General features: G+C 44.9%; 1 protein-coding gene across 6 annotated transcripts in view; it reads right to left on the bottom strand.

Moving 5' to 3' along the window:
* SPEG (striated muscle enriched protein kinase) overlaps nt 1-16,347 on the bottom strand; it is a 168,235-nt gene that overhangs the window by 107,950 nt on the left and 43,938 nt on the right. For 2 of the 6 annotated variants that reach the window (XM_075609609.1, XM_075609610.1), the window contains exon 2: nt 3,358-3,400. The exons of the other annotated variants lie outside the window; for them this stretch is intronic. In XM_075609609.1, coding sequence (XP_075465724.1) covers nt 3,358-3,400 — 43 coding nt within the window. The remainder of the gene's footprint in view (nt 1-3,357; nt 3,401-16,347) is intronic. 6 annotated transcript variants of the gene reach the window in all.

Below are 16,347 nucleotides of genomic sequence, written 5' to 3'. Positions count from 1 at the left end.
TGATTTGGGACTTTCGCCTCGTGCAGTTCGTGAGCCCCAGAATTGCCCCACTTTCGCCTTGATACAGAAACCTTTTACTCTTCGTTTAAAGAAAGACAAAGGAGACTGTGTATCAAACTCTCTGCTACAAAACTGGAGCAAGACAACTGCATCACATTTATCAAAGCGACATCCCATTTATTCCTACAAAACCCTTTATTTGCTATTAATATAACCCTTTATGATGCTGGATTGGATTTTTTTTTTACGTCTGCTTCGGCCCCGTTTTGCAGCTGGAAGATGTGGCTACAAAGTCAATGTAAAGTAGTTTGTTTTGATAATATGCGCTGTACTAATCATAGGCGGAAGGTGGATAAAACCTTCGAGGTGCGCGTTCGCCTTTGCGTGAGTAGATCTGTGTATCCATGACAATAGTGAGAGCACAGTGCCCTGTCCCTGGTGCTGTTCTGTGCTGCAGAGGACTCTCCTACCAAATAATAATGGTCTGTGAGTTCTGACACAAAACAGCACAGAAACCTGATAAAAAATTACAGGCGTCACCTCCATTCCTAGGAGTTCCTCACAGCTCTGGGACTACGTATCAAAATCTCCCGAAGGCAAAACTGGGGCAAAGAAAAGGGCCCCACAGCGAACAACGGGGTGATTTGCTTTGATAAATATTGTGTCGATTTTTGCTCCTGTTTTGCAGCCAGGAGACTGTGTTACACATTCCCCTAAGTCTCTGAGAAACGTGGATTCGGTGGGGTCTGTGTAGCATGGCCGAAATTGTGCAATTCTTGGGCCAATAAACCCTGCTCCATACAGTGTGTATCAGAGAACAAATCCGATGGAAAGAAATATCATTTTTCTCTTTGATACATTAGGAGGTTTCTTTTGCCTCACAATTACAGCACTTGTGCCTTGATACACAACTCCCAGTGTGACTACCACATTAATTGTGCGCATGGATCTCCGCCCTGACATCCTTACCCTTCCACCTTGACACGTCAACCAGATGGCAACAGACAGAAAGAGCGTCCAACCTGGTAATCTTATTGTCCAGAGTATTATTAGTCTATTTCAATGTAACCATAGTCTGAGGCCATAAGGTCGTTTCGACATCATTGTACTGCAAAGCACACCAGACAATGTGGCCACCTTATAAAGTTCCTGTAATAATTCTGCGGGTCATTATGCAGTGAAGCACGACTCTCATAGCACAGTGTATCTGTTCAGCACATAATGGCAGCATAATTACAAAAAAGGTATGGATTAACAATTTGTCAGAGAGTAGGTCAAACAACATTAAAATCCTCCAAAGCATTTGGTTACTATGAAAACTTGCAAAGCTGAAAATATGGGGAATACAATGACGTCTGATCATTGAGTAGCTACATTTAAACTATTAAACACATCACTATAATTACTATGCAGGGCCCTACAACACTTAAACTGATTTAAAAAAAGCGGTGCCACCTTAAATGCTTTATTGTTGAAAATGTTGTGAAATTATAAAAAATTACAATTTTGTAGCAGAGGCCCCCAAAACATTTATTTTCCCCACATTCACATGACAAAGAAAAAAGAAACATGGCAAACGCAGAGACAGAGGTTGCCATAGTGATTTGTGGCCTTATTTTAAATGTCAATATTTCGTTTTTTTAATATGAAGATTTTTTTATAGAAACGTGTTTTTTTCAGCATCTTATTAAGAGTGACAATAATTAGTGAAGACGGTGGAGCGGTTGATGGGCAGTACTGTGGACTCAATGTCATTCTAATTTTAACAGGGTGATCTCATTGAAATCTGTTTGCTCCGAGTGTAAGAGTTATCTAAATTCCCCAGAGTAGGAATGATAAGACAGAGAGTAACACATTTTCAGTGCAGGCAAAATGAGGTTTTCCTTTGATGTAAGGTGCTACAGACATTATGTAACACTCTCCGGACGTCGGTAAACAGTTTCTGACCCAACTCTCAGCTCTTTTCTGAACATTCCCCTTTTTCTCTGTTACTTTGTTGGAGAAATTGTAAGGATTATTTCTGTGCTGTCACGTGATAATAAAAAGCACCCTCTAAATCCACAGAAAGTATATTTCAAAAGTGACTTTAGTGGGACGTGACTTTGTTCTAAAAAAAAAGTCTTTGACCTTGGAGAACCTGGTTACTGTAACTCCCTGTCCTACAAGAATGAGTTTCATCAATATGTATATAAACATTGTATGCGGTAGCATGTTGTATAATATAAGAGCTAAATGATCAAAGCTACCAATCGTTCTGGTTTACCCTCTGTTTAATCTTTGTTTGCACAGGTCTGCAAAAAGTCAGAAAAGTCAGGAGTAACTATAGAAAGATAGTTATGCAGGAGTAATCCAGGAAGTGACCTCATGCAGGAGTACTCATTACCAGGAAGTGACCTCATGCAGGAGTACTCATTACTAGGAGGTGACCTCAACTGTATTTTTCCTGCATATGACATGCGATGTGCAATAACAGTAATGGTGATGGTAAATTAAATGGTCCATGTTGTGTGCAACAGTGACATCCCCAACAATAGACAGCAATGATTGTGTCCGTTACTCATGAGGTCATCTACCATGTTGCCCAACCTGATTCCATGTCATCATGAGATCTTGATCCGGTCCTTGTTTTCTGCGGTAGCTATAATGCCATCGCATTGTGGTCTCCAATCAGAGATTGGTGTGTGCGGATAGCGAGGAGTACACGGAATCACTACTTTTTCTTTACAAACTCACAGTTCTTAAGCAAAAAAATATATTTTTATTTTAGTACTTTCCAATTCTCTTTAAGAGCAGTGGCGCTCAACTCCAGTCCTCACGATCCCCCAACAAGTCATGTTTTAAGGATATCCCTGCTTCAGCACAGTCTTTGACTGAGCCACTGATTGAGCCACATGTGCAGTAACCGGGATATCCTTAAAACATGACTTGTTGGGGGGTCTTGAGGACGGGACTTGAGCACCACTTTTAGAGCACACATTTGGTATAAACCTCTTTAGTTTGTGGTTAAAAGAGGTTTGAGCCATTATTTGTAAGGCACAGAACCAATATTTTTGTTAAGATACTTCAACCTCTGTTGTGCATATTTCTGTGGAGAGGAGATGAGCAGAATCAGAACTGAACTATATTCTCATGATGACACACAGTTGGGTTGCAAACATGGCCCCAGTTTCTAGTGGAAACAGCAGAATCCAAGATGGCAATCAGGTGTCATAGAACGAATGGATTTTTTTTTTTTAAACAAGCTTTATTTACACCCGCCCCCCAAAACAAATCACTACAAATAATATGGGTTGAAGGTATTAGGTTAAAAGTAAGATTAGGGGTGAAAGGTGACAGGGTTATGGTAAAGCAACGCACCATGAGTAAAGCGTCCGAAGACCCTCCGAGAGTGTCCCGATTTCTAGGGAGGAGAGAAAGAAGTGTCTAGATTAACGGCCTACAGTAAAAAAAAAATAACAAGAGGTCTCCATGTACTGGACATCCCTTAACTGACCATGGCTGTGCGCTGCTTCAGAAAAGCAAGTTCTGCTTGGATGGAGATTTGCATTGTATCAATTAGTAATGACCCCAGTAGGAATTCTTGCTCCATTACCATGGCAACGGTCATTGACCCCACCACTGTTAGGAAGGTCTTCAGAGTGCCAACATGATATAAAAAGAGAAGCACTGACCCCTAGATGAAATAAGGGTATGGGTAGCAATGCACTCTAAGTATGAAACCAGGGGTATCAGTAGAGTGAATTTCTTAAGGTTTCTGCTTCTAGCAGGGCAGCGGTTAATGGAACGGGTCTCTGCAGGTCTCCACCAGAACAAGTGTTGGCAGAGTGATGCTCTGCAGGTCTCCACCAGAACAAGTGTTGGCAGAGTGATGCTCTGAAGATAACCACAGAACAAGTGTTGGTGTGAGTAATGTTTTCAGTTCTCTACGAGGGCAGGTATTAATGGGTATTAATGGGATATTGCTATGCAAATAAAAAAAACAGGGCATAGATTAACCCTTTTGAGTGTGGAACAAGAGTACCCCAGAACATGCAATCTTCTGTTCCACGCCCAGCCAGATCGCGTGCAGTGCTCCACAGGGGTGCAGAACGTGATCTCCCCTATACAATGAGCAGAAAGCCAATGCCCCTGCAGTGCCAGACCCCGCGATATGGTGGCTATGTCATGTGGTGACATGGTTGGAAGCAGGTGGTCCTCCAGAGCTGAACTGGTTTAGTTTTTAGCTCCAGGCACCCCATGGTTTCCAAGTTACTTACCGGTGAAGTCACCAGTGTGTCTGCCCATCCATAGCAGTTTCCTATTGGACGGCCATATAAACCCTCCCCTGGAGAAATCAGGACGTAATGCCAGTTACTTCTCCATTAACAACACAGTTAGGCTTTGTAGGTCCCCAACTGGATAGAAATAGGGTACCAGTCCTGATTGTTTGATTAAAAAAAGAAATATTCGACAAGTAGTTAACGTTCAGCTCCCCGTTGTTACTTTGCAAATACTGAACATTTTCATTTTCTTTTGCGGTGCTTTTAGGAAGTTGAAATATTCATGCAGTACAGTAACCGAGGCTCAGATGTGATATACTGGGTTTCTTTTCTAAATACTGAGATCTTTCCTTTTGCCCTCAATTTATATGTAACAGGGATAGGTAACGTAAGAATTTAGAATGGCAAGAATGAATAATCTGCCGATGATCTAGCGGGGCACATATTAAAGAACTAATATTCTACATATTACTAGCAGGTGGGTATTTAATGGACTGGCGATATGAAGGTCTAGCATGGCAAGAATAGAATGATGCTTTGCAGGTCTGTAGCAGCGCAAAGGGAATGGAGTGTTGCTCTGCAGATCTCTTCCTAAGTAGGCACTCAGGGATTCATACTCAGCAAGGAAGAAGGTGCGGGAGGGTGGGTGTGCGAGCGTGGGGGTGTGTGCGCGTGTGCGGGGTTCTGTGGAAAAAAGGAAGAATTCACCGTGATCAAATGACTTCCTGATCCCACAGTCTGTCTGAACTGCAGCGGGTTCCCAGACTGTTTCCAGGAACCAAAGTAATAAAATATTCACCTGCGTGATGGTGAGATCATTCTCCCATATGAACATTACAATTCAATTCCATATCATTACACAGACCCTCCTTTCATCCCAGAGGAATCTCACAAAGAGGAGGAATCAGATCAATTAGGAAGAAACCATATAAGGGAAGGAGAGGCTCAGTGAGTAATGGCACTGACTGTAAACAATGAGTTTCAATCAGGGAACCTGGTTCAATTCCCGGTGTCAGCTCTGTGTGACCTTGGGCAAGTCACTTTATTTCCCTGTGTGTCAGGCACCAAAAACACCATTGTAAGCTCATCTGGGCAAGGACTGTGTCTGTAACAATCCTATGTGCTGTGTACCGCGCGCTGTACTGTCATTGGGACGCGCTTTGATTCCCATTGGGAGAAAAGCGCAATATTAAATTAAAAATTATTATATACATTTAGTCTCACACCTCATAAAGATATCAGATATTTAACACACCCCATTCACATATCTGTGCCCCCATTCTCTATACATCACGCATTAAGGACACACACCCCTCAGCCTTCCTATACTGTAGATCTCAGGGAAATGTACATCTTACATAATCATGATACATGAGTTCATATCGAGTGTTTCTCTCTTTCCTGGATATATCAAGGCAACCTACATTTCATGCAAGTATAAAAAGCGTAATCTCTGGTAAACTCATGTGACATTGTAAGTGTTTTACATACAGTATGTTATAAGAAGCCTGCAGTGCGGTTGTTCACAAATATAATAATAGTAGTTTTGCACACAAACATTGTATTCTGCATTTTGATACATTGGAAATAAAGAATTTGAGATGAAAGAATTATGGGAGAAAGGACAGAAAATAAATTGAAATATACACAAAAGTCATACAAAAACCCCTTTACCCCCACACACAAAAACAGAGCTAATCTTCCTGTATTAGCAGACAGAACACTGCTACAGTACATCATATGTCCACTGCTAGGAGCCCAGCAACGCACTGTGTACATACACACTATTGTGGTTGTGATGGAGGGAGGGCGGGTGTTGTGTTATCAAAGTCTTCTAGCTCCACAACTGACAAAATATATATATAATGACTGTAACACCTTGCATGGAATGTTCCCTTTGTAAATGGATACAATCCTTTGCCCCTGGCTTGGCACATGTCCTGGTAATGTTACTCAGTTACTCAGGAAGAAACCACAGGTGGATGTAGCAATAACAAGCAATACTCTGTTTGAAGCTGGGATATTCTGAAAACCTGACCTGTTGGGAGGAGGGTTAGGGTGACCTGACGTCCCGGTTTAGCCGGGATAGTCCCATTTTTTTAGATTTTGTCCAGAGGTCTTGACTTATTTTTAAAATGTCACGTTTTTTCCTCCGCCGCCTGCCGACAGCAAATGCGCGATCAGTACTTGTTGGCTGCTCGTGCGCATGTGTGGCCGGGCAAGCGTGCACGAGCAGCTGGCAAGTGTCAATCACACATGAGCAGCCGGGAAGCCCCCGTTGCGAATGCAAGGACGGTAGGTTGCCAGCCGCATGTGCTCACCATTCGCGCATGCGCAGTTGGTGCTCGCCGTTCGTGCATGCACGGTTGGTGCTCACCATTCCTGCATGCGTGGTGGGTGCTCGCCGTTCGCACATGTTCGGTTGGTGCTCGCTGTTTGCACATGCACGGTTGGTGCTCACCATTCCTGCATGCGTGGTTGGTGCTCACCGTTCGCACATGTTCGGTTGATGCTCACTGTTCACACATGCGTGGTTGATGCTCGCTATTCACGCATGTGCGATTGGCGCTCACCATTTGCGCATGCGCAGTTGGTGCTTGCCGTTCGTGCATGCTTGGTGCTTGCCATTCACGCATGCACAGTTGGTGCTAACCGTTCATGCATGCGTGGTTGGCGCTCACCGTTTGCGCAGGTGCGGTTGGAGCTCACTGTTCATGTATGTGCGGTTGGTGCTCACTGTTTGTGCATGCACGAAATATGATCACTTTAGGGGGTACTGGAGTTGAGCACGCTGCTCTATCTAAAAAAAAAACAAAAAAACAACAACCGGCGCCTATAATAAAGTGATAACGTGAACAAGTTCTGACCAATCATAGATACAGTCTCAAATGCCAAACAGTCCTCGGAAGGTTCTGGGCCCGCTGGTCACGCGGTGAGCGGATGACGTCACTGTACAGCGCGAAAGCGCCAACAAGGTCCTACTGTATGGCCTATGGTTTCATTCACACTTGTGGACTGTGTGTTGGACGGTACAGCTCTTTCCCTATTGGTATTGTTCCCTGTATTCGAGTGACAGAGGTTTTCCAGGCCCCTCCGGCCATAGGAACTTGTTGGCGCTTTCGCGCTGTACAGTGACGTCATCCGCTCACCGTTGGTCCTTGGTCCAACCCTGTCCCAAGCCTTATTAGGCAATTGTTTGCTTTTTATATATTTACATTAATTTAATAAATTGTTATAGCTATTGTGGTTATTCTTTGTTAGTGCTTGATGTTTATTTTTAGGGTTACACTATGATTTTTCTCTTTGTCTTTCTTGTCATTTATGTTTGTTTGTTTGTTCTATGAGACACCAGCCCAGAACCTTCCAGGGACTGTTTGGCATTTGAGACTGTATCTACGATTGGTCAGAACTTGTGCACGTAATCACTTTATTATAGGCGCCGGTTGTTTTTTTTTTTTTTATTGTATCATTTGATTTGTGTTGGTCATTTTTTGCCTTGGCGGCCTTTCTTGTAAATCACATGTTTGAGTAATCACTGTAATAATAATATTATTACTATTATTAAGCATTAGCGCTGGTAACACTATTCCCCTTTCTTTCTGTAACCCTGCTCTATCTAACTGTACTAGAAACACAGGCGGGTAGTTTCTTGCTTCTCTGCAGATAGTTGAGCAGACAGCAGCTACCCAGATATGTGCAGCTCCTTTCTCACCTCTCCTAGTCTGGGCCGGGCAGAGGCCGGATGCGACTCTCCCTCTCTTCCTATACACACTTGTTCTGTCCATCTTGTAACAGGCACTTTCATTGGTCCGAGCAGGGCAAGGGAGGTCTCAAACAGGTGATGTCAGAGAGGCAGAAGCCTAACTTGTGGGCAACTAATCCATCCTACGCCAGGGCAGATTCCTCTGAGCATGCTCACATACAGTGGTGTGAAAAAGAAAGTGCACCCTCTTTGAATTCCATGGTTTTACATATCAGGACATAATAACAATCATCTGTTCCTTAGCAGGTCTAAAAATTAGGTAAATACAACCTCAGGTGAACAACAACACATGACATATTACACCGTGTCATGATTTATTTAACAAAAAGAAAGCCAAAATGTTGAAGCAATGTGTGAAAAACTAAGTACACCCTTACTGCTTATACAGGAATTAAGATGCTAAGTAGCAGACAGGTGCTGCTAATCAAATGCCCTTGATTAATTGATCATCAGCAAGTGTGACCACCTCTATAAAAGACGTTTTAGCAGTTTGCTGGTCTGGAGCATTCAGGTGTGTGTTAACACAATGCCAAGGAGGAAAGACATCAGCAATGACCTTAGAGAAGCAATTGTTACTGCCCATCAATCTGGGAAGGGTAATAAGGCCATTTCCAAACAATTTAAAGTCCATCATTCCACAGTGAGAAAGATTATTCAAAAGTGGAAAACATTCAAGAGAGTTGCCAATCTTCCCAGGAGTGGATGTCCCAGCAGATTCACCCCAAGGTCAGACCGTGCAATGCTCAGAGAAATTGCAAAAAAAACAAGAGTTACATCTCAGACTCTACAGGCCTCAGTTAGCATGTTAAATGTTAAAGTTCATGACAGTACAATTAGAAAAAGACTGAACAAGTATGGTTTGTTTGGAAGGGTTGCCAGGAGAAAGCCTCCTCTCTAAAAAGAACATGGCAGCATGGCTTACTGCTGCGGCACAGTTTATTCGAGCATTTGCCCGTTCTGTGCCGCAGCAGTAGCCTGGCGCGCGCCCGAGTGTGACGGGCGCACGCCGAAGCAACGGAAGAGCGCCCTCCGATCGGGGCGCTCTCCCTACCGCTGCCGGGTCCGCCGGGTCCCCCGGAACCCCCTGCCGCTGTCCCGCGATCGCGGGACACCAGGGCTCCCTCGGGGAGCCCCTGGACACGCGTGCAGCGGGCGCACGCTCCCGATGACGCGTGACCGCGCGTCTATGACGCGCGGCACGCCGAGGGGCGGCCACTAGCAAGCCGGGAGATTTCCCGGCTTGCGGTACCGACCACACTTCAATAAAGTGTGTCGGTAGTGTAGGTTTGCAAAGTTGCATCTGAACAAATCACAAGACTTCTGGAACAATGTCCTTTGGGCAGACGAGAACAAAGTGGAGATGTTTGGGCATAATGCACAGCACCACGTTTGGCGAAAACCAAACACAGCATATCAGCACAAACACCTCATACCAACTGTCAAGCACGGTGCTGGAGGGGTGATGATTTGGGCTTGTTTTACAGCCACAGGACCTGGGAACCTTGCAGTCATTGAGTCGACCATGAACTCCTCTGTATACCAAAGTATTCTAGAGTCAAATGTGAGGCCATCTGTCCGACAGCTAAAGCTTGGCCGAAATTGGGTCATGCAACAGGACAATGATCTCAAGCACACCAGCAAATCTACAACAGACTGGCTGAAAAAGAAAAGAATAAAGGTGTTGCAATGGTCCAGTCAAAGTCCAGACCTCAACCCAATTGAAATGCTGTGGCTGGACCTTAAGAGAGCTGTGCATAAACAAATGCCCACAAACCTCAATGAACTGAAGCAACGTTGTAAAGAAGAGTGGGCTAAAATTCTCCACAACGATGTGAGAGACTGATAAAGTCATACAGAAAACGATTACTTCAAGTTATTGCTGTTAAAGGTGGTTCTACAAGCTATTGAATCATACGGTGTACTTCTTTTTCACACCACTGTAAGTCAAACAATTTGCATGGGGAATACTTTGGAACAGGACCAGTGTTTAAGTGGTCTAGTGGTTGCACCGGCCCTGAACAGGACCCCCTCCTGGGTTTACCAAGGGAAACAAGCTCCCCAGGAACATGACAGTGTCCCTCATCTTCCTGATAGAGAATAATTGTCTCTCTGCAGCTAGTCTATGACAGACAGTGTGGTTGATGTACAATATCTAGCAGTGACCAGCATACAGAATGCACAGCAGGCGCTCCCTGGGTTTCAGGCGCCAGGGCGTAATTGAGTCCTCTATCTCTGAAGTGAAGAGGGGCCAAATCTCAACAGTATTTCCCCAACTGCAGCCGGGAGACGCTGATAAAGTGCAAAGTACATATGGCTCTTTACACGCGCACATTATTACTCATTACATTATTACTCATTATTACACATTATTACACACAGAGTGATCAGCTGAAAGAAATTGTTATTGTAACACACTGGCACTCTTTAAACTATGATAGTCAATGGGAGTCTCCATGCAACATTCCCTCCGATCAGACCAATGAATAACCCCACATTGCCCATCTTTGCACGGAATCTGACACACCCTGTGAAATTGTAGCCACTTCAGACCTGCCAGCCTTTCTTTTTTTTTTTTCAAATAGTTTTATTAGGCATTGGTACAACAGGTGATTTACAGGTTCATTACATTGCCTAATACATAAGTGTTTTAACTTTTTCTGGGGTAAAGAAGGGACCACCTTGGTTGTCCCTGAAAGGGAGGTCCTCGAAGAGAGAGGACAGAAGGGTCAGAGGGGGAGGTGGGGGTGGGTAAGGGGGGGAGATGGGGGGGGGGAGTTTCACATCCTGGGGACCCTATCCTTGTGACCCTTGGACCTACTGGACCAGCATAGGGGTTTGGGTGAGACTGATTTGCACTAATACAGGTTTTCTGTCTATCAGGGCCTTCATCTATTGAGAAGCCACCAGGGTTCCCATATCTTATCAAAGGTGGTAAGCTTTTGCCTCAGCATTGCCGTCAACTTCTCCATTGTCATCACTTCATTGACCCTTTTTTTAATGGATTTTTTGGATGGTGTGGTTTGTCTCTTCCAGGATGCCGCTATCTCACATCTGGCCGCAGTTAGAATATGGGAGATTAATTTCCCAGTTGTCCGGGCAATACCTGGTATTGGCCTAGCAAGTAGGAAGGTCAGCGGTTCTATAGGTAATTCTAGGTCTATGACCTCTTTTATCAAATTTTGAACCTTAGTCCAGTACTTTACGATTTCCGGACAGGTCCACCAGATGTGGGCCATGTCCCCTCTATGACCGCAGCCTCTCCAGCATAAATCTGACGCCAGGGGGTATATCTGGTTCAACCTCGCTGGGGTGAGGTACCAGTGGTAGAGAATTTTATAAATATTCTCCTTCGTAACAGTGCATAAGGACGTTCCCGAGACTGCTAGCCAAATTTCCTCCCAAGTCTCTCTTTCTATTATGATGTTCAAGTCTGCCGCCCATTTGAGCATATAGTCATGCTCTTGAGAGGTTGTTGAGTTTTCCAGAATGGTATATATATTGGAAATTAGTCCCCTTTGGTATGTGTTCGCTTGACACAGTCGTTCAAATTTTGTAAGGGAGGGGAATTCTGGGGATGGGCATATCTTTTGGACAAAATGTCGAATTTGTAAATATTTAAATGTGTCCAATTCCCTGATTTTATATTTGGCTTTGACTTCTTGAAGACTCAGGAACGTGTTAAGTCTCAGGAGGTCCGCGATCGTCCCGATCCCCCCCTCTTTTAGTCGGTCGTAAAGCTTAGATTCGCAACCAGGTGGGAATCTTGGGTTGTTGGATAGGGGCGTGAGTTGTGGGCTGGCAGAGCACAGCCCGAATCTGGTCTTGTTTTTTGACCATATATCCCATGTGAACTGGGACGCTTGTAGTTTTAGATTGTGCGTCTGCTTATCTCCTTTATCTAAACTCCATAGGCAGGCCTGCAGAGAAGGCATTCTGGCATATTTAGATTCAATATCGATCCAGCAGTGTTTGGCTGGATCGGCATTCCACATGACAGCTTGTTTCAATTGTGCTGCTATGTAATATTTGTGTATATCCGGGACGGCCATACCCCCTCTTCCCCTTGGTGCTAACAAAACCGATCTTGCAACCCTGGGTCTTTTGCCCTGCCAAATGAAATTAAACATTCTGTTTTGTATGCTCTTTAGATCAGCGCCAGGCACATGGACCGGGAGTGTCTGAAAGTAGTACAAAATTCTAGGGAGAATATTCATCTTAACGGAGACCATTCTCCCTATCCATGATATCTGGTAACCTTGCCACTGTTCCAAATCTTTTTTAATTGTTACCCATAACGCTGGGTAGTTATCCTGGTATAGAGCGTTGTAGTGCCTTGATATATTTACCCCCAAATATTTAATATATGCAGGACACCACCGATAATTGAAATTCAGTTTGAGTAGTTTCACTTCCACATCTGGTAGGCTGATATTTAAGGCCTCTGACTTTCCGTTGTTTATTTTGTATCCAGACACTATACCAAAGTCAGATAGTTCTCTTTGAAGGTTCGGAAGAGAAGTTTGGGGTCTGGTCAGGGTCAGAATGATATCATCGGCGAATAGGGATATTTTAAAATTTGTTTCACCAATCTCGACGCCCTGTATATTTATATTGTTTCGAATTTTGGTTGCAAGTGGTTCGATCGTGAGGGCGAAAAGAAGAGGAGATAGGGGACAACCCTGCCTTGTGCCATTTTTAATTTGGAATCTCTCACCTGTTCCACCTGGGAGTTTGACCGCGGCGGAAGGGTTCTGGTAGAGAGCCCGGACTCCTTCCAGGAATTTATCTTTGAAACCGAATTTTTCCAAGGCCTTGTCTAGGAATAGCCAGTCTATCCTATCGAATGCCTTCTCTGCATCTAGACTCAGTAGCATTGCCCTTGTTTTGGTCATGTGGACATGGTCCACTATGTTTATTAATTTACGCGTGTTGTCCGCTGCTTGTCGCCCTGAGACAAACCCAACTTGGTCTGAATGGATGAGTCTGGGTAATATGGGGTTTAGTCTATTCGCGAGTATCTTACTGTACAGCTTTAAATCGTTATTCAAAAGGGATATGGGCCTATAACTTCCACACTGGGTCGGATCTTTCCCTTCCTTATGGATTATTGCCAGATTAGCTGAGGACATAGAGTTTGGTATTGGGCTCCCTTCCAAAAAGGAATTGAACAGGTTTAGAAGATGAGGTGTCAGTATAGGTAGGAATTTCTTGTAGTAGAGATTTGTATAGCCGTCAGGTCCCGGCGCTTTGGAGGATTTGGACGCTTTTACCGCCGCTGACAATTCTTCCACTGTTATTTTACCGTTTAACCTTTCATTCTCCTCCTCTGTCAGGGAGGGGAGATTACAATCGTCAAGGTAATTTATTATTGATGCTTCTGCAGTTAACTTTGGAATAGCGGAGTCAGACCTCAAATTGTATAGTTTGGTGTAGAATTTGGTAAATTCCTCCGCTATTTTTTTCTCATTATAGATTATCTCACCAGACCTACTCTTGATCGCCGTAATCTGTGATCTTTTTTGTACGCCTCTTAACCTGCTAGCAAGGAGTCTATCAGCTTTGTTCCCTTTGTCGTAATACCTCTGACCCGTCCATTTTAGAGCTTTTTCTACATTTTCCAATTGAATATCCCTTAATTTGGTTCTAGCAGTTGTCAATAATTTGTAAATTCTCCTGGACGGGTTCAGTTTGTGTTGCTGCTCTAGTTGTATAATTTTGTCCGTAAGCTCATTGATTAGTTTTACTTTGGTTTTCTTCTTATATGATGCTATCGAAATAAGTTGGCCCCTAATGGCCGCTTTGTGGGCTTCCCACAGGATAGCTGGGGAGTCCACCGTGCCTAGGTTTAGTCTAAAATAATTCTTGAGGGCTCTTTTGACTTCTTTTTCTGTTTCTTTATTGTTTAAAAGTGAGTCGTTTAATTTCCAGTTATATGTGTATGTTTTTATAAATGGGGCCGTGAGAAATAGAGAAATTGGGGCGTGGTCCGACCATGTGATTGGGCCTATATCTGTGTCGGATGTTGCCTCTAGTACGTTCTTGGTAGCAAGGAAACAGTCAATACGAGAATAGGTCTGGTGGGGTGCCGAGAAAAAAGTATAGTCTCTTTGTCCCTGGTGTTGTGCTCTCCAAACATCTACTAAGGAGAAATCCTTTATAATGTCCCTGAAATTTTTCCCCAATCTTATCGCTTGGGGCGGGTGTGACCGGCCCAGTGTGGTCGATTTGTCCTCTGCCGGGTTAAGTACCATATTTAAATCTCCTCCTATTAACAGTGAGGACGAGTACTCCGGGTCAGTTTCCTCCAGTACTTTTCTAAGGAAATCCGACTGATTTTCGTTAGGGGCATAGAGGTTGATCAGGGCGATCGCGGACCCCGCCAGAGAACCATACACCATAACGAATCTACCCTCTGGGTCCGTTGTGACTTTTGTTAAATTGAAGGGGGTGCCTTGTCTAATCAGGATGGCTACTCCCCTTTTTTTACTACTAAATGATGAGTAGTAACTCATAGGATACGCGTTTTGGAATGTTTTAGGCGGCTCCTGCGCTGTGAAGTGCGTCTCCTGGAGAAAGACAATATCACCATTGAGCTTTTTTAATTCTTGAAGGGCTAGCCTTCTTTTTCTATTATTCTGTAATCCCTTTACATTAAGAGATACTAGTTTAATTGGTCCTTGTTTGGCCATTATCTCCCTTGTCTATCTCTCCTTTTTAGGTTCTCCCAAGGATCAGTGGCTGGGTACTCTCTTTTTTTGTGGGCCTTAGTTGACCAGGGTGTGAGGGGGGGGGAGGGAGGGGGCCTGCTGGGATAGTTTCAGCAGGTAGCCGAAAGAGAGGAAAGTAGACCTTGTTCTGGTCTTAATGGAACAGAACCGACTTAACGGGTAGTCGGTTTGTCGGGTAAAGAACCCTTAGGGGGTGGGTCCGGTGGCGGTAACCGTCCGGAATGGGCGAGGGAGGGACCCTATAGATCCGTGTATTACCCACTATTCCCCTTTGTTTTCCCCTATGGAGAGGGGGGAGTCATGGGGGTGAGACTTGCCTCTATTTGCTGAGAAAGGGTAAGGGGTGGGTGGGGTAGATTTGGGGGGTATGTGGGGCGGGAAAGTTGGTAATCTTGGAAAGGCTTCCTATATTTAGGTTCTCTTCCTGTTTGGTATGGGCTAACCTAGATTAGCGGGGTATTATTTTTAATCCCATTATTTGCTCTAGTGGGCATAGTCTATTCTCAGCGGGAGTAGGTTGTACTCCTGGGTAGTTCTATGTCTGGGGGGAAAGGGAGGGGGGGCGGGAGGGGGGGGGGAGGGGAGTGGGGGAAAGGGGGACGGGGGCGGACAGGGGAGGGGGAGGGAAGGGGGAGGGGGAGGGAGGGATGTAAGGGAGGGGGAGGGAAAGCAAGAAGCTTATAAATACTACGAGGGGTACTGAGAAATAATTCCTATACATTGAAGTGTCCATGTTTCATACAGATTATTCAGCAATATATAGTTACATTAATCACCGCCTTATAAAAGTGGGCAACATTCAGTGAGAGATCAGAGTTTCTTTGGAACCTTTGAGTGTCTTGGGATATACGTTAACCCTGACTAGGGGAGGAGGGGGAGGAAGGGGAGGGGTAGGGGGGGAAAAGGTAGAAGTGGGGGGGGGGGGAAAGGGGGGAAGGGGGTAGGGAGGGGAAGGACGGGCGGGGGGCAAGGAGGGGAGGGGCGGGGAGTAGGGAGGGGGGGGGCGGGCGGGGGGGGAGGACGGGGGAAGGAGGGGGAGAGGGGGGAGGGGGGGTGGGGGGAGCGAGCTTAAAGGTGCTGGGTGGGTTACAGGAATGCAAAACTTATATATTTAGACACTTTTTGTTTTATATAGTTTGTACAGTCTTATGCCTTTTCTAGAGATATACGTTCTAGCCCAATCATCTTATATGAGCTTAAACAACTTTGTACATTCTTTATATATATTGCCTCACACTGGTGCACTCCCCCTTCCGTGGGACCACGTCACTTTTGGACCTTTAGATGTCTTGGTATTGGGGGTATCCGGGGGTGAGGGGGGGAGGGACGGCAGGGGTGAGGAGGGTGAGGGGAGGGTATAGCAGGGGGGGTATAGGGGAAGGGGGGGGGTAAAGGAGAGAAGGAGGGGGGTATAGGGGAGAAGGGGGGGGTATAGGGGAAAAAAAAAAAAAAAAGGGGGGGGGCACAGGGGAGGGGGGGAGGTATAAGGGGAGGGGGGGGGACAGGGGAGGGGGGGAGGGGAGCATATATATGTCGGTGGGGGGCACGAAGGGTTAGGAATGAACATTTGGACATATTTGTTTTAAACAGAGTAAGT

This window comes from Ascaphus truei, chromosome 7 (genome assembly GCF_040206685.1).
Source record: "Ascaphus truei isolate aAscTru1 chromosome 7, aAscTru1.hap1, whole genome shotgun sequence".
Classification (NCBI taxonomy): Eukaryota; Metazoa; Chordata; class Amphibia; order Anura; family Ascaphidae; genus Ascaphus; species Ascaphus truei.
The sequence above is the reverse complement of the archived record's forward strand: the minus strand, read 5'-3'. Positions and strand labels throughout refer to the sequence as shown.